Here is a 19,165-nt window from a genome sequence, read left to right as displayed (position 1 = left end):
CTCGTCTAGCCCGGATACACACACACAGCCCACCAGTTCCAATGGAGGTTGTAAAATATTAAAACACAATATATTATTAAAAAAATGTATAATTCACGTCGTCCATCGACGCGGATGCTTAATATGATTTTTTCCAAACGGTATAACAATAAAAAACGCATACAATAGGTTTATAGAGTTTGGTGTTTTTTTTTTTTTTTATTAAAATACAAATAGGCACTATATTATCAATGTATGCACATGATACACAAGTTAACATGATAAGTCTTTATTGTTTTCAACATTTTCAAATGGCCGATGTAATATAATATTGTTTGTATAGATTTTCTAAATAAACTATTGCAAAACTAGTTCAACGTTTTTCGTCTTTAGCTAGACACCTATCTACCACACAATTATTTATGATTAATATAAAAATAGACGTCTCTTGATTAATTTCATTGCTCGTGGAGAATGTCAATGGAGAGTGTCCTTGACCTCCTTGCGGTGTAATAATTATGCCAGATGGCGATGATAGGTTAAAAGAACAAGTTTGTCGACGACAGCACGGAAAACCGACCGCTGTTGTGAGTGTAAAAATGCAAAACATTACAAAATGACTTGTCGTTTATAAATAATTTATCAGCAAAGTACACATTAAAAAAAAATAAACCAGTGTAATTAATGTAGCAACTGCAGAAAGGCGTCGCAAACCTAACCGACACTCGATAACGTAAAGTATGTTTACACGGCACACATGCAATAATAATTAATTACAAAAGAGGTGCTATTTTTATGGATTTCAAAGCGGGCGCGTCACCGTTGAACATTAAAACCGTACAACATAACATATTATACACTGACTGTAATTATATTTGTACAGCTTGTCGAATAAACGAGTGGGCCTGTGATGGAATTCTAAAGGGAAACCCACCCCCTTTGCAGCCCCTAAGACCAGAGTTAGATCGTTCGGATGAAGAATTCGCCATACTCCTGTTACGGTTAAATAATATATATATATTAAAACTGTTCATCCTCGTTAAAAAAAAAAAAATAAAGATATAAAAGAACGAAAATGAAATTCAAACGAAAAAGATACTATCTTTGGGGTATTCTCGTTAAGTTTGGATTACATTACACACAATGTAACATAAAACATAATATAATAATATTATATACATGACGTCTAGTGTAATATCGCGTTATTTATACCGGGAAAAATTCTCTTTTAAACGTGCTTCCGGTTCGATGAACAAGCAGATGGTGCGGCGGCGTCCGAAGAAATATATATAATATTTTTTTAACAAACTCACCAGAAACTTTTCCTGTTATGCGTCCAAAGGCGCAAATAACTATTACGGGCATTATACGGGTATGTAGTCTAAACGAGGTGGCTGTGAAAAGTTTTTAAGACCATTGCCGGCTTACGAGAGTTTGCGGTTAGATGTGGTTACAAAAAATATTTATACATTTTTCACATGTTCTCTGCACGTAAAAACCGACTGATAACCACCAGAGCTGTGCATCGTTCCAATAATGCTTTATCCAAATGTAATCATCTACTAATGTGATAATTTAAAAATCAGTATATATTTTAAAATAGTTATTGGGATAAGAATTTGCAAAACTCTGCTGCTGGCAATAGTGATCAACTAGCGATTACCAGGTTAACAATGTCCATGTTTTATTAATAGACCAACCTTAAAGGCTCTTTAGATCTATTGAAAAAAAAAATGAAAAGACTACATTGATACATATACATACAAGTTGATCCAACTAACGTAAGGCACTCATTTTCTCTGAAAATATGAATATTTTGAGAATTTTTTTTTCCCTACTCTTTTATGTACATATATTTTTACAGAAATGAGTGTCTTACGTTGGTTGGATCACCCTGTATATATAATGGTTCAGGTTTTATCATTTTACGCAACAATATTATCCTGTACACAAAATACACAATTCAAATAGCAAACAGCAAATGGATCTTTCTTAAAATATGATGTCATTCCATTTGATTATTTACGAGCACGATTATTACTAACGCGGTAAAAGGTTTTTTATTTGAAGTGTTCCATTAGAAACACATCTCGACGCCGAGTCGGTTACATCTGAATCAACATTATGCATAATATATACCGTTGTAAATACTTGAATGGAATTACACGGAACAAGCGAGTGACGGTCGTCGTCACAATTGAAATCATTTGGGAAAAAAAAGGAGGGAAAGAAATGATCGTCATCGATCATCGGGCACGAGAAATCGCGGAGTACTTATGCTCGCGTTAAGTGTGTGTTTGCAAGTTTTTACAGCGCAATTCCGAAATTAGAAAATCCATTAAACGAGAGATGTAAAGTTTTTTCTGTCCTGTTGCTTCGAGTACTTAACCGATGTAGGTAAGGCGCGGTAGTAGGTATACATTATGGACGGGCAAGGAAAAGTACCAAACACTTAAGCGACGTCTTGGACGAGGGGAAAAAAAAAGAAAATTCCGAATTAATCTCCTCGGTGGTGGCAAAAAGTGGGGAACTGAAAATGATGATTAACGTGCACACATCAACACGGAAAGGACCATTGCGCACGCGACACATATCATAGTGTTCTCTCATTTGAGAGTTGAATAAGAGTTTAAATGATAGAGTTTGAAATAAGTAATATACACTGTAAGCTTAATGGTAATGGTCGATGGTGGGACGTCGAATTTATTAGGTCATAGCAAACGTACAGATTGATGTAAACCGAAAATTCAAACCTTAATTATTTTTTTTAATTGTTTGTCTACATACTAACATGAATAATATGATATTGGGGTGCGGATACGAGAAATTTCATTTTCGCGTTACACTTTCACTTTCACGTGATAAGAGGTATGATAAAAGTGATAATAGATAAATGAACAATGAAAATTGATAATATATTACAGATGAGTGATAAATGATAAGAGATAACGTCATAATATCCATTATCCATGATTCAGTTTTTTTTCTGTGCAGGTTTTTTTTTTGGAATGAAAAACATGAAAAAAACCAAATTTCATTTTCACGTTACACTTTTACTTTCACGTGATAAGCGATACGATAAAAGTGATAAGAGATAAGTGAACAATGAACATTGGTAGGATATAACAGATAAGCGATAAATGATAAGAGATAAACATTAGCTATAAGAGATATCATAATATCCATTATCCATGATTCAGTTTTTTTTCTGTGGAGATTTTTTTTTGAATCAAAAACATATGTTTCTATTTGAAAAAAACCAAATTTCATTTTCGCGTTACACTTTCACTTTTATGTGATAAGAGATAAGTGAAAAATGAAAATGTATAAGGGATAAGTGATATGCGATAAGATATTAGTAAGAGATAGCATGTCCATTATCCATAATTCAGTATTTTTCTGTGGAGTTTTTTTTTTGGAATCAAAAATATCTGTTTCTATTTGAAAAAAAAACCAAATTTCATTTTCGCGTTACACTTTCACTTTCATGTGATAAGAGATAAGTGAAAAATAAAAATTTATAAGAGATAAGTGATGAGTGATAAGAGATAAAATATCCATGGTTTAATGTTTTTCTGTGAAGCGAAGAAAAGAACTATAGACTTAGTTTTTTGGAATCAAAAACATATGTTTCCATTTGAAAAAAACCAACTTGTTTAAAGTGTAAGGGATGAAAATACACATTTTCAAAGTACTCATATTTTCCGAGAAACGGAGTGTCTTACATCGGATGAATCACCCTGTACGCATATACTTAAAAGGTTTTTAAAAGAAATAGCGTCGGATATGAAATTGTCAGAGGAAATTATTATTATTATTAGGACTTTATACAACGAACAAGGATGTTTGCTTGCTTTCGTCGCCTGCAAAAAGAAAATATTTGTCGTTTTCCGTCTGTGTTATTTTCGCCAGTACAAACACTTTGCCGTTAACTGTCGAACGCCGTCAAAGGTGTGGAAGAGATCAATTTGTTTATCGCAGTTGTGCTCTGTCGGCGAATTTCAAAGGCCATAAGCAAAAGTGTCCAAAAAAAAAAAACACTCATCGTCGGCAAACATAATATAATTTGTGATTACTTTCCAGCACTTTTGAATTCGATTCGATTAGTTTTTTTTTTTAACTTATTTTATGATGTTATACCAACACCAAGACAACCGCAGTAACAAACAACATGTTTTTAGTCAAGCTAAAGCTAACCGTTGTCGATACGTTCTACTATTATTGTCTAACATATATACCAACATAGTTTTTTTTACATTTAAAGGTAGTCTATAGATTGGAGAAAAAATGTGTGGTTGTTGATGTTGGATGTCATGAAGGTGTGTGTGTGGAGTGATAGAACATAAAGTTGTGAAAAAATAGGATTTGGTGGAATGACCTCAAGTGCATATAAGTTTCTTATACTTCTTCTTGATTTATTATCATACAAAGGAAATAAAGAAACAGCGGATAAGGTTAAACGCAATATTGATTAACGTTGAAGATTAAAATATTGCTTAAGATATTTGTTTTGTTTTCCTCGACTTACTAATATATAGTTGATGGATTTTCGTTGAGTTAACTTTGCGAATCGCTCCGCTTTTAGATGATATCATTATTTTTCTCCACTCCATATAATATTATGTAGTTGAATGGAACTTTGGTAGGTTTTATCGAGCAGCGTCTTTCCGGAGGGCCATAAAACAAATACCCGACCTGGAGAGCTTTTGGAGTTTTATCTATAACTATGATCATTGCTATATTTTACCACACGTTGGAAACTTATTCCGCTAGAATTTATCAAAATTATTCCAAACTATATGGTCTGTATGTTTGTTATTCTCTTTTTTCCCTTTGAATTTGGTTAATATTTATTCCGTTTGTTTGTCACCTCGTGTTGGTGTTCGCGTACATGACTCCACTTGGTGTCTACACACTGAGAAGTTATCAATTTAGCCTTAGATTTACTGATTTCTGACTCTGACATTGTGGAAAAAAATCACCATTGAAATCATCGAAAACCAAAAATCCTGCAAATGGGTTTTTACGTTTTTGTTATTAAAATTAAAACGGCATTTCCCATTAAAATAATTGCCCATTCGCAATCGGTTATCCGGGAATAATGTTTTGGCATTAATTATTACCAACGAACAACGGGCGGTTAATTATGAATATTTTGTGGCGTTTTTGAGTCTACGGATGTCTTGGGATTTCGTGGCGTGGGAACGTGGCCGGATGTAGGTCAACCACGTGATGGTCTCGTTATCTCCAATGAAGGGCAAAGAAAACAACGTCGACCCGACCGCGGTTGGCGGATGTGTGTGTGTATTTTCCCCTAAGTTTTGCCCGGTGGTATTAAAATTAACGAAGGGTCCGGGACTTTCTTATGTGTGCACTCTAAAAAAAAAAAAAAAATGGGAAAATGTAAGCACACTTTAATAAATCTCAGGTCTGTGTGACCAAAAACGAAAATGGTAAAACTCTAATCCTTCCCTTCTACAGTGTGGTCAAAGAAATATGATCAAACGTTTGTAACGTTATCACCATCAACGTTCGTTGATCGATCACTTGTTATCAGTGATCGTTATCAATAAAAAGTGTGTACAACATAATATTCGGCTCTATAAATTTTGGCCCTACTGCGGTTGAAGTTAAACCAATCGAAAATCTTTATTTGAAATTTTTTTTTTTCGCTGTGAAGTGCACTGTCTGGTTTTATTCAGTCTGTAATAATATCGACATTGATCATGGTTTTCAACGAATACAGTCTGTGGTTTTTTTTACTTACCGCAAACCGTACGCGCCATCTACCGGAGAAACGTGTCTGGTAAAGAGCTTAAGTATTCAAACCGGTAGATGGCGCAACAGGGTAGTTTTAAGGTCACAGTCGAAATATTTCCACCAACCAGCATTGATTGAAATGGAAATAATTTAATTTATGTTCGGCTTAAATTTAAATCCAATTTCAAGTATTAAAGCGGTAGACTATTTTTTTTTTTTTAATTAGCGATAGAACATTTGATGAAGAAAAAAACTATTCATCAATGTTATTTTAATCGTGAACAATGCGAGTTCATACCAGATTAATCGTATACTATATATTTTTAAATTAGTAAATACAATGAAATTAATTGAGAAAATGTCGTTGTACATTAACGCGTCTAATTCATTGTTAAATTCTCATCGTGATATAAATAATTTCACCATACGAAATTAATAGTTAAGTGAAAGAAAAACGAATAATTATGCTTCGGTAAAACTGTAATAGTTAATTTAATTTTGCAATTCAATCAGTTATTATAGTAGTTATTCAGCATCAAAAGACAATAACAATTTCTGTAGAAGCTGCAAAACTGCAATTAGATAGTGCGAGAACACGTGGTAATTTTATGAGTTTTTGTGATAAAAGTATTTAACACTTGGAACTTGTTCTTATACACAAGAAGTTGTAATGAACATAATAAAAGTAATTATGCAATAATGCCTATGTGCCATTTACATTAAGGGGTTGCATGCAATTTGTTTTTTTTTTTTAATTAAAAACAATACCTCGATGCTTATATAAATTAACCGGTAAATTGACACGGCCGAAATGGAGCAAAAGCTCTTTTTTTCTTAGATATTGCCTATACAAAATTCCTGAAAAACATACCGCATGCAATCCTCTTGAACGTGGCGCAGTCGGTAGGATTTTAGTTTTGTTGAATAAATTATACTTGTCTGGTAAACGCAGCAATCGTCGACGTTATAGTTATGTATTTTTTTTATTATTTAATATAATAATAATGATAAAATATGTTATTTTTGTTTTTCTCATTGTTTTTTTATTCATATATATATATATAAACCCATTGCAAATGTTGTTATTATTATTGGAAATTAGCAAAAAGCACGACATGTGTGTGTGTTGCAGTTGTGATGGTGAGATAAATCTGTAGAGTAGGACGCTACCACAGTCACAAATCGCCACTAGAAAATGAATTATGGCGTATCCGAGGCTTCGTCATTACAGGTCCCTAACATTCTCATTTCATTTTTTTTCTCTATTGTATTTGTCATTTTTTATTATTATTAATATTATTCGTTATTTATTTTTTATATTTTAAATATTTTATCTACTTCTTCTACTTCTATTAATGTTATTATTCGATACGAAAATTAAAAAAAAAAAAAAAATGGAAATATTACATAATAATATTTTCTTTTTTTTCGATACACACTGACTTTTGTTTTTCTTATTTCTCCGTCTCAAACGAACGGTCGTGCAAGATGTTGGTTACTAACACACACACACATATATGTATACATATTATATAAAGCAATTGAAAACGAAAATTGAGAAGTAGAAGTGTTAAAATTTAGCAGAACCGGTGTGGTTTGATTTAATAACTAATCAATTCGAAGTCATGTGACCTATCAAGAAGTCCAATATTTACTTGCCTCTTGGACTCGCCTCAAGAGTAATTTATTTTATATAATTCAGCTTGAGCGAATTAATTCGTAAATTCGTTAGCCTAATTATGCATTGCTCAAATCGAGTTGAATCTTACAAATTGCATAATATGTAAACCCGAATGGAAAATATAAACTCTCGATATAATATTTAACGAATATTTTATTATTACACACATACCTGTATATCATTTATTTTATTATTATTTCATACTCTCGGTGCAGGCTAAGATTTCATATTCGCGGGTGTAAACCGTTTTGCAAACGCCGTCGCTGTATATATAAATATACATTACAGGGACTATATATATATGTATAAGGATAAGATTAATATCCCGGACCCGTGTAATCCTATTGCGTCCACACGTTATGCGAGCGAAAAGTAAATCTTCGGTGTGTGTTTAAATTAGAGCAAAAAAAAAAACAGTTTCTCTCTCTCTATCTATCTTTACCTTTCACAAAAATGTAAACACAATTATTAGTCTCCTGTACGATATAGAGTGGCGGACTATTTGAACAAAATATTTAAACGTCACGGCAAATGTCCTAATTGGACGGCCTTTGTCCGCTTAGAGAATTATCAAACTAAGTCTCCAACAAAGGTGTACACTTTTTTTCTTATGTTTACAAACGTTTGCAGTCTGTTTTTTCCTTAAAATTCTAACGCGACAACTGTTATATTTTCCATATTGTTATTTAGGAAAGTGTTCAAGTATTCTCTCCAATGATAATGATTTTTACTTTATAGGTAACCAACACTTGACATGCACATATCGATCGAAAACTGTTCGTTTTATTTTCATGGCACAATTTTTTTAATAAAAATAAAATATTGTCTAATACTTCATCGATTTTTTAAAACGTTTTGTGTGTGTGCGTGTGTTTTTTTAGCCTTTCCACTGTTTCGCCATTATTGCACCGCACCCAAAACACTTGTACTATTATTATTATCATAACTTGTAGTTGTGAAGTTATAATAGGTGTAAGTCACGTCGTTATACGGAAAAATGCAACAAAATGTATAACACGTTTTTTTTTTTTTTAGTGTGAACAACTCTAATTATTTTTAATACTCTTTCAGTTTAAGAGGGTTTTCTTAAATGTAAAGAAGTTATAGTTGTTAAAAAAAATAAATAAATATAAGCTACTTTATTGGCAAAAAAAAAAGCATACATCCGTGACAATATTTGTAATTGTTATAATATTATAATACAAGTACAATAGGTATTATACACATTCATAAAGTAGTGGCTTTAATTATTGTATATTATGCTTGCTTTCTTCGCTGTTTGATTTTGTGATTTGCTTAAATTGCTATACTTGTGTGCGCTCGGTGTTGTGTTAATGTGTGACATTATTGTTATTAGTATTTTGTAAGATTTAAATTTATAAGTGTTATTTTACAAACATTTTTCGAGGTAAGTTAAAGTTATACTTGCCAAATGTAATGGTCAGAGTCTAATCACTGTTCGAATAGATTTGAATATTCTGTTTGAAAAATACTACAACTTAGAATAGTATTAAACAATATTCGCATTTTTTCAGTCAATAGTGTTATGCAATGTGCATAATATGTTCTTTAATTTATACCATACATACCAAATTTATAATCCCTTTCCACTAGTCTTTGTTTGTATCCTATCCTCTTGAATTTTTTGTAAAAAAATTAAACCGTATGCCAAAAACGTAGTGTTTTAAATATTACTATAGTTCTAACCATTTTCACTATATGCTTAGTATGGAATATTTCATTTCTATTCGATCACCTCATATTAACTATAAAATAAGTTAATATACCGCACGGTTGAGTTAAATACTGTAACAACTCAAATATTAGGAGTGTAACTACCTCCTCTAGATTTACTGCAAGTAAAAAAAAACATATCCAATATCCCAAGTTTGCAAAATCATAGGCAGTCTCCCTTAAATGTTTACCTGTAGGCGCCTTTGATTCGATTGACTGTGTTTGGAATTATTCAAATCGTTTTTAATTTGGATAATAATTTTTGAATTTATTCGAATAACTTTTACTTGAATAATTATTTGTCATCTAAACGATTATTTGGATGACGTTTTATTCGAATGATGTAAAACTCTGAATTAGGTATCTGGCAATTGTAGAGGTGATACACATAGGCGCAACTAGACTTACATCGTCGGAGGTGCTAAAGTTATGTATAGGGTGAAGGAAGGTATTTTCGTGGCATAAGCTGATTGTTAAAATAACTGTTATTTTAACAATCATTGTGATTTTCAAGACAATTTTCTAATAGGGAAATACGCGATACGATCAACAAACTATATCACGAAATTCCTTATGCCACGAAAATACTTTCCTTCACCCTACCTGACTTTTGAAAATGATCTTATCTTCAAACCATTGGATATAAAATCTAATATTTAAACAGAGTACGTACATTGGTAAAATTTTATGCGGACAAATCAATGATTTGAATTTTTGGAGGTGCTAAGGACCACGCATTGTACCTAGTTTCTAGTTGTTACGGTATTTTTTTTAACCGCCGCGGTGGAAACCACTTACCAAACCTACCCAGAATGTAACCAGTAACCACTAACCGTACTGACCGGCCTAATATGAACGACCTACAAGACGTTGTGTTTACTTATTGTGTAGGACGATGACGGCCATATGCTTCGTCTGCAACCTGCCCATCCTGAGCCATCAGGTGGGCCTGGTGTGGCAGGGCGGCAACGGATGGGACGACATACTGCGCGAGCAGATGGAGGAGACCACGCTCAAGCAGCGGCTAGGCGGCCGCCGGGACTCGGCCGCGCAGATCACCACGGAATCGCCGCCGACCGAGACCGCGGAGACCTCGCCGCCGGTCAGCCGCCGCCGGAGACGCAGCTCGCTCGCCCAGCTCACCGACATCCTGCGCGAGTGGAGCGGCACCGGCATGGGCGGCGGCGGCGGCGGTAAGGCGGCCGGCCGGCCGAAGGGCATCACCAGGCGCGAGACGCTCGCCGACATCGCCAAGACGCTGCCTTTCGGCCGGTCCAACACCATGACGTCATCGAGGAAGCGCCGCGAGTCATCCGTCGACTCCGGCATCAAGTCTTCGTCGAGCAAAGGCGGCCGCCGGGACTCCAAGACCGACTTCAGGGCCGACATAGCCAAGCTGTTGAACAACAGACGCGACTCGATCATAACGCCGAGCGTGTCGCAGCCCAGGCGCAGGGGATCCACCGAGTGAGTACACGCCCGGGGTAAACCCCTCTAAATGCATTGTAAATAAATATATCGACATGTATCCATATGTTTTTGGCCTGGGGGTCGTTCTGGAATTCGTCATGTAATCGAAATTAATAAATATGGGTACCAGGGTTCTAGAACACACACTTGTCCGTTACCGCCGCAACCGTATAATGCGCCGACCCGTCGCTTCTGAAAAGTGTGCAAGGTACTCTCGCGGTTGCTAGGACCCTGGTACACACATTTTGTTGTGTTGGTTGGTTTATTTCAAATAATGTATATACAGGGTGTTCCAGCATGAACGGTAAGTAATAGGTGATTGGACATCTGGGGGTCCCCAAATAAGCCCCCCGTTTTCATTTTTTCGATAAGTCGAAAATTGAAGATTTCGACAGTAAGTGAAAAAACAATGACTTAAAAAAAAAATTATGCCTTGTTATTCAGTGCATAAAGCTCACCTTAAAAGAGGGGTCACATCATTTTCAGTCCCTTTCGGCTCCTAACTCAAAAAATGATAAGAGAAAAATGATTGGAGACCAGAAATAAATGATAAGTGGTAAAAGATAAATGCTAAGACATAGTTGATAAGAGATAAAAGAAAAGAGATAATTAGTAAGAGATAAATTATGAGAGATTAGAGATAAATGATAAGAGATAGGTGCTAAATGATAAGAGATTAGAGATAAATAATTAGAAACAAGAGAAAAGAAATAAATGATAAGATAAAAGTGATAAGAGAAGAGTTAGAAAATTTACAATCTATACAGCTATGTGTACAATAAGTAAATATGCGATGAGAAACAAAGGTGAGCTTTATGCACTGAATAACATGGAATCATTTTTTGTTTTTTTAGGTCATTATTTTTTTACTTAAATGTCGAAACCTTCAATTTTTGAGTTATCGAAAAAATGAAAACGGGGGGCTTATTTGAGGACCCCCAGATGTCCAATCACCTATTACTTACCTTTCATGCTGGAACACCCTGTATACACAAACACATCTTACACATAGAACCCTAGTACTTTTTCTTAAATACTAGCCTGGATGTCATCCATAAAAAAAAGCTATCATATGGTCAACCACGCTCAAATTGTTTGTTATTAGTTAGCCTAATATATGATGTGTGCAATACAACAACAAGCATTATCCGAGAGGACGCGATACTACACCAAAATGTCTTATTAACATGAAAATTAAGTACAAATTTCATCACAAAACTAACTTTTTTACAATTTCATATCAAGAATGTTGATTCTTACTCTTGCTCTGGGATTTTTAGCATCACTTTTAAAATTTGATTTTTGACCGCCAAAATCCTTTAAATCGACGTATGTGGCGTCGCTATAAATTAGTTATTTACCGCCACCACGTATGTATGCCTACGTTAATCCGACAATACAAACCCATTTAACTATTTAACCATATGCTGCAGAGGCTCAATCCTGAGTTTGCTAGGGCATTTCCGTGTCACGTCACCGTCACGAAACCGGTCACGTATACATTCATTCATAGATTAACATTGAAGCCAAATATATTAAACAGTAGTTAGTGTGCTACTTACAATTAGCCTGTGAATATTGCAAATTATTCTTAATTTAAAAAGTGTATTAAATGTACTATACGTAACCATTAAAGTTTTTAAAAGTTGAGAGAGCTCTGGAAAACTAAAAACCGATAAAAATTTGAATATTTTCTAATTGTAAAGGAGAGTGTGGAGAGCAGAGTAATGCTAAAAACATGCCCAAGTTTAAAATGTTTTTTACATAGTGAAAATAATAGATTTGATTATATTTAAGTTTTATTCCGCATTAACGTGCACTGCTTAATTCACATGTATTTAATTGGATGCATTCAATTGAATCAAATCTATCTCTGGGATTATTATCAATGACATACAAAACCCAAATGCCAACGTATATTAATGGCGGTATACAAACGCGGTAATGAACGTGTTTGTCTTGGACTAACTTGGAGAGTTGAGAAAATCATATCACAATATTTAAATAGTCATCTAAGTTCTAATATTATTAATTTATACATTTGTAAATTTTCTTAGGTCTTTCTCTTCCTCACTCTCCCTGTACATTTATCTTTATAACACCTCTACCTCAACTCTTCTCATAACATGACCAAACCATCTCAGCCTATTTTTTCTCATTACTCCACAATTGATGCAACTCCTAGACTCCTTATTATGTATAAATTTCTTATTCTATCCCCCTAATAACTCCACTCATCCAACTTAGAATTCTTATCTCCAATACACTCATTCTCTGTTCAGTTTTCTTGTCTACTGCCCAACATTCCGACCCATATAACATTTCTGGCCTCACTACCGCCATATAAAATTTATCTTTCAATCTTACAGGCATTCTCCTATCACACAAAATACCTGCTAATAACTTATATATTTTTTTTATTGTAGATAAGATGATTTTAAAAATGTAACGCATTGATTTAATAGCTAACACAAATTCATGTTCAATTCTAGTTTTTGAAGGCCTTCTAATAGATCTCAATAGTAAATAGTTACCTGTCAATTTTTGAACTCTAAAGTTCATCAATTAAAAATGTTGTTCTAATTTTATTAGTATTATATTACTAATTAATTGTGTCTTGGGCAATATTATCAAATTACATGATTTTTTTAACTCACACAGTTAAAAATCAGCTGAATTAAACACAGATAAATCTGAAACAGCGTTAACTCAACGCCAAATAAAATAATGCGAGTTGACATAAAGTTTTTTTTTATCCCCGTGTTATTCAATTCGAAGGATCTATTTAAACAATGAATTCACATTAAAAACCGGCTAATGCGCATTAAAAAAAAAAGTGGGTTCAATGTTTTATTACCCTTTATCCCGAATCACCTCAATTCGCATTTTAGTTACTGAAATTGTGGTAATTATTGTGGCCGACTTTCCCCTATAATATCCTTCGGCGTACGCCGGTTGCGGTCGTTACAAGTTGCTAACACAAATTGTTATTTTTGTCACGGTGTTTACCAAATAAAAGGGCGCATTCATCAGTCACACAATTATTATTCTAAAGCCGGATTTACTACAATATTACTTTGATATTACCTCACCTTATACTTACGGTTATTTGACTTTCTTAATAGTCTAGCGCTCTATTCGTCTACTTCTTCGTCTTCCATTTTATCGATGGATGTTATTCTGGTATAATTATTATTGTGTATTATTTTAACATTATTTAAAACACTTTTCAATCTGGCTAAACAAATCCAAATCTAAATCAAATGATTTAGCCTTATTTCGAGCCATTAGCATTTACAATATTTAATATTTCAAGACAATCGATAGTACTATTAATATTAGACCATAAATCCAAAACAGACATCTGCAACATACCGACGATGAGCTAAGCTAGTCAGTTTAATGTTAGATGCAAATAACATAGTTTAGATCAGTCCCGACTCAGTAGCGTTGTTGGAGGCTGATTGATAATGAGGCCAAATACCGTATTCGACTAATCAACGAACAATCGGATCAGAAAAATTTGAGCTTTACATTCGAATGGTTTGAACGGTTGCAACATAATAATGCTAAAAAGGTTTTCCGGGTAAAGTCAATCTCGTGAGAAAGACAGCAAACGCACTTACGCGCTATTGTCTGGCATTTATTGTTACTTTTGTGATCTCTGAAATGATCACGGACGCCGTTCGATCGGTTCAGCGAACAAAAAAAAAAAAGTTTCCAAATACTATTTTACGAGGGCCAAAAACAAAATGTACCGGCAATACAATTGACTGCTGCAGGAGTACAACATTAGTTTATTGTATCTTTACTAAACACACATTTTAGAATTTCAATCGACCGGCAACGAAACTTTTTTAATTGGTTCTCAAGTCCTCGTTGACATTGTGTGTAGAATACAGCTGGACTTTTTATATTCTAACAAAACGGGCATTGTAAAACAACCAAAGTTACAATGTCTAACGAATTTAATGCGAGGGAAGGAAATCTCTTAATTCTCCTAAATACCATTCCGTTCGAACGCCCTTTAGGAGTTCGCAGCCATCTCGACGGTTGTGTCTCATTCCAATACAACCTCAATACACATTACAAAAATACAGTCCCACTCTGTATAGCAAAGGCTATACTAGGCTGTCCTATAAGTTTGCACAGTTTTGCACTGAACGCCAGAAATCTTTTATCTTTCTTATGAGCCACGAATGTGATTTGAAATATCATCCGGATTACAGTTGGGCAAAATAATAATAAATTGATATCCGATATATCAGTTAAGTTTGTCAACGCTGTAGGTGTAAAGATATGTAGCGAGTATCACTCTAGACCGGTTAGGTTGTGTGGTCGGGTTAGGGTTTTCCGGTATTTCGATCACCCGAGAAGTGCTAATTAATTATTATTATTATTATTATTAGCAATTAAAAACTTCAACCATCAGTCAAAAGCCGGTACGACGAAGGTAGACAGGATTGAGTGTGCTATGTAATTTCACACGCACAACCCTAATACAAATAATACCGCGTGTTGCATTACACGAACCCCACCCTTTGTAGGATATTAATCTAATTTAGTAAAAAATACACCCCGTACAATTTATCTTGTTGATTGCCGTTGCGGTTCTCTTGGCCACGTTTGATAGCATACCATTTGCTATTGAAATAATTATTGTTGTTCATTCAGTACAAAACAAAGGCACGAATCGAGTAAAAAACTCCACAAAATTGTACGCATATTTTATTAAGTTTTAAATTCGAAACGTTTTAGGGAAATATCGATTGAAATAGTAGCTATATATACTCGTATATATCGGTACAGTTACCGTTAACCTATTAAAAAAAAAAAAATAATAATAATAAGCCGAGCCGGACTAATGAATAATTTATTCGAGTGTCTGTCATATACAGGTGTGTTGTACTAAAACCAGTATCGATTCGGCGTGTGTGTGTATTGAAAAGACAATTTAAATATTTTAATACCGTTTTCCGCGCATTACAATACAGGTACTACCGATTTATCAGAATCCTTTTGAACACAATTACAATATTTTAATGTCAACAAATTTTTTTTTTTTACCACTATTCCTGTTGTGCGTTGTAATTTGTAACTGAACGTTTTACTGTATAAATATACAGGGTGTTCCAGCATGAAAGGTAGGGGAAAAAATATATATATTCACTATTCTTCAGTGCGAAAAGCTCAACTTAAAAGAAGGGTCACATCATTTTCAGTCCTTTTCGGCCCCTAACTTAAAATAGTTATTTTCTTAATATCTTATCATTTATTTCTTATCTCTTGTTTCTAATTATTTACCTCCATCGTTTATCTATAATCTCTCATCGTTTATCTCTTATCAATTATATCTTATCATTTAACTCTTATCGTTTATCGCTTATCAATTATATCTCTTAGCATTTATCTTTTAGCAATTGTCATTTATTTGTCATTTATTTCTCATTTCTTGTCTTTAATCATTTTTCTCTTATCATTTTTTGAGTTAAGTGCCGAAAGGGACTGAAAATGATTTGACTCCTCTTTAGAGAGGTGAGTTTTTTGCACTGAATAACAGGGAATAATTTTTTTTTTTAAGTCATTATTTTTTTACTTAACTGTCGAAAACTTCAATTTTGGACCTTACCTAACCTACCTTTCATGCTGGAACATACATAATGCATGGAATGTACATAATGTTTATAAATATTTACAAACAAAATCTTATGTACATTGATGAGAAGATGATGGCAAGTTTCTCAGTTACATCGAATATATGTACAATATATAAGATTGTGGCTGAGAAATATGTACTGAATGACTGTATTAGACCGCGTGGAAAATATCAATTTGGTATCTGAAAATGACATTTCGGCTTTTTTTTTTAATTTTTCCGCTTTTGACGCAATTTAATTTAATATTTATTTTTATACCGTCGTTATTGTCCCGAGGCTAAATTGATATCATATATACTCTACCTCGGGTCCTTTTAACATAAAACATGTAACAAAAAATGTATTTATATATTAAAAAAGAGCGAGAAGCAGACCAAGACGTTTTTTTCGCTAGCCTTTGCGAACCCGCCAGAACGGTTGGCTGATCATATTTTGTTCGTATTGCGCTTTTTTTTTTCCCCGGTAATATATAATATATATAGCGCAATAATAAAATTAAACAGTTTTTAGTACACACGGGTAACTTTCGACATTGCCGCGAAAGCAACTCGAGCTCGTTTGATATTAATAGAAACGCGTTTAACGGTAACAACAAAACACCGACACAGAATAATCAATCACTTAAATCCCGCGACGACGGAAACACAGCCGTATAAAATTTATTTGATTTTTATATTATTTTGTACAGTCCGACCGTGGAAACGAATTACATTACGTCCAAACGGAGAAAACACTCCACCGGAAAGCTTTAATTTTTTTTTTTTTTTTACAGCCGTTCGGTTTTATAGTTACTATTTATATTTTATTACTCGAAGAAAAAGTGATATTAATCTTTTCTAATACGGCGTCTAACGTAGGCAATTTTACTACTGGAACGCACACACGCCGCGATAACGGTGATCAGCTGGCCGTTACGATAATACAGGGTGTGTCAAAAAGAACGATGGGGTTTCGAACGGCTGTAGGTAGTGGAGTATTGGACCTACAAGCTCTACGAAAGAGGAAGTTTCCGAATGACTGCCACCAGATGTATCTGACACTAGACGTTTCATAGTCGTAACTGAACAATGAAGGCTGGAGACACAAACGGGTACGCGGAGATACATCTAATGGCAGTCGTTCGAAACTTGATAACTACCTCTTTCATTCAAGCCCTACCAGAACGCTGTAGGTCCAATACTTCACAACCTACAGCCGTTCGAAACCCCGCCATTCTTTTTGATACACCCTGTATCATTATTATCTGTACTTAAGCAACAGCTAACTTCCGCAATCGCGAATACTCGTTAAAAACGGTGTTTAACAAAACGAGTCCCGATAAAATATGTCGGTCCGTCGCAGCACCGAGACGGTTGCGAATAAAACAACCGACAAGGTTTAAGACGCCGTTTATGATGATGAGTGCACGTTTCGACCCTTATAATTGAACGACCAATAGCACAAATTTACCGACCGCGCAATGTTTCATTCACCTCGTCGTTCGAAGACTCTGTACGTTTGTTTGCACACTTTCTCGCACTGTTGGCACGTCCATGTTTAATCGCACTGCGGTCGTGTAATTAAGTTTAATCGGTACACGGTACAGGTACAAGTTTCTACAAATTCCTTGCAACACCCATTAAAACGGAGAGAGTGAGACAAGAGCCAAGAAATCAGTCTTACGCTGTCTTTCTTTTTTTTAGTTAAGATAAATATTACTAAACACAGATTAAGGCTCGAGTTTTTTCACCAGTCTGTCACGAGAGATCGTTTTCTGAACTCTTCGACCACCCCGTACTAAGCCTTAGGCAATACTTAGGGTGGTCGCCATCGTTTATTGCGCAAATCAATATTACAACTTTATTTGGTCCGCAGAAAAGACATGCTCTTCCCACTCGCCAATACAACAAAAGAACATGAAATTCCCTTAACAAAAACTATAAACTGATAACTAATAACTAACAACTAATAGCTAAAACTATCTTTATTGGTGTCTTCTGCCTTGCTGCGTTCTGCTCGTCGTCGTCGAGTCTCAGCCATAAAACCTTCTGGTCGGTGCCTCCATTTTTTTCTCAGATTCCTCGTCTGCTTCCCTCTTCCCAAGAACTAGCTCGACAAAAGCACTTGTTTGGTTCCAGCCATCCTGGCATCCGTTGCCCTTTCGGGCTCCAGAGCATCGTCTAACCTAACCTCACCTTGACCTTATAGGTTTCTGCTGTCACGATGACTAGTCAAGACTTTATGAAAAGTTTTCTAATATATTACACAGTGTGTGACTATGATGTATTGCGTTTTGTTCCAGTAGCATTGGCCGGCCTTCCGACTTAGATGGCCGACGCGGTTCCCGAGACGACGGTCGCAATTTCCGTCAGCACCGCACTTGCCACAAGCGCAGAGACTCGCAGGCCATCGTTCCCACTCAGTCCACGTCTTCCAACGGTTCGGGAGACGGCGTCGTCAAGACCACCGAAGAACACACCATGACCCCTCCGACGATGGTCATCAGCAGCGTAACGCCTCCGCCCACGTCGCCGGGTGCACCGTCGCCTACACACCAGCAGCCGGCCCCGCCGTCTTTTCCCAGCACTTCGGGCACTCAACAGACGTGCGTGTCGGCTTACACGCCTCCCGTGTCGTCTCCTAGCTCGCCCGTAGCTACGGTACCGCCTCAGCTGATAAGTGGCATGACGCACGCGCCACCAGTGTCCCGAAGAGACTCTACCACACAAGTAAGTTTTTGTTCGGATCCGAACAATCTCCACTCCGTGGGCCACAGCGTCCTTTCAAACGTCTTGTCCGTTAGCTAGCTAGGAATGGGCTTGTATATTATTATTATTAGAGCCTACATATCTACACGTGTAGAACAAGTTAGTGGAGCACAAATACACGTGTAGAACAAGTTAGT

The 19,165-nt window shown here is 35.3% G+C and overlaps 1 protein-coding gene across 3 annotated transcripts in view; it reads left to right on the top strand.

The window, feature by feature from the left end:
* LOC126848043 (uncharacterized) overlaps window positions 1-19,165 on the top strand; it is a 212,587-nt gene that overhangs the window by 107,974 nt on the left and 85,448 nt on the right. For 2 of the 3 annotated variants that reach the window (XM_050588555.1, XM_050588554.1), the window contains exons 1-2: window positions 10,398-10,621; window positions 18,563-18,989. In XM_050588555.1, coding sequence (XP_050444512.1) covers window positions 10,437-10,621; window positions 18,563-18,989 — 612 coding nt within the window. In that variant the 5' untranslated portion in view covers window positions 10,398-10,436. Of the gene's footprint in view, window positions 1-6,871; window positions 6,971-10,045; window positions 10,622-18,562; window positions 18,990-19,165 lie in introns of those variants that run through there. The other variant, XM_050588553.1, reaches the window with a different exon arrangement.

This window comes from Adelges cooleyi, unplaced genomic scaffold (assembly GCF_023614345.1).
Source record: "Adelges cooleyi isolate 19-005CV unplaced genomic scaffold, UGA_ACOO_1.1 ACOO_flye_CR_arks_rails_tigmint_CR_PRNA_167, whole genome shotgun sequence".
Taxonomy (NCBI): Eukaryota; Metazoa; Arthropoda; class Insecta; order Hemiptera; family Adelgidae; genus Adelges; species Adelges cooleyi.
Note: the sequence above shows the minus strand (reverse complement) of the source record. Positions and strands in the feature narration are given on the sequence as shown.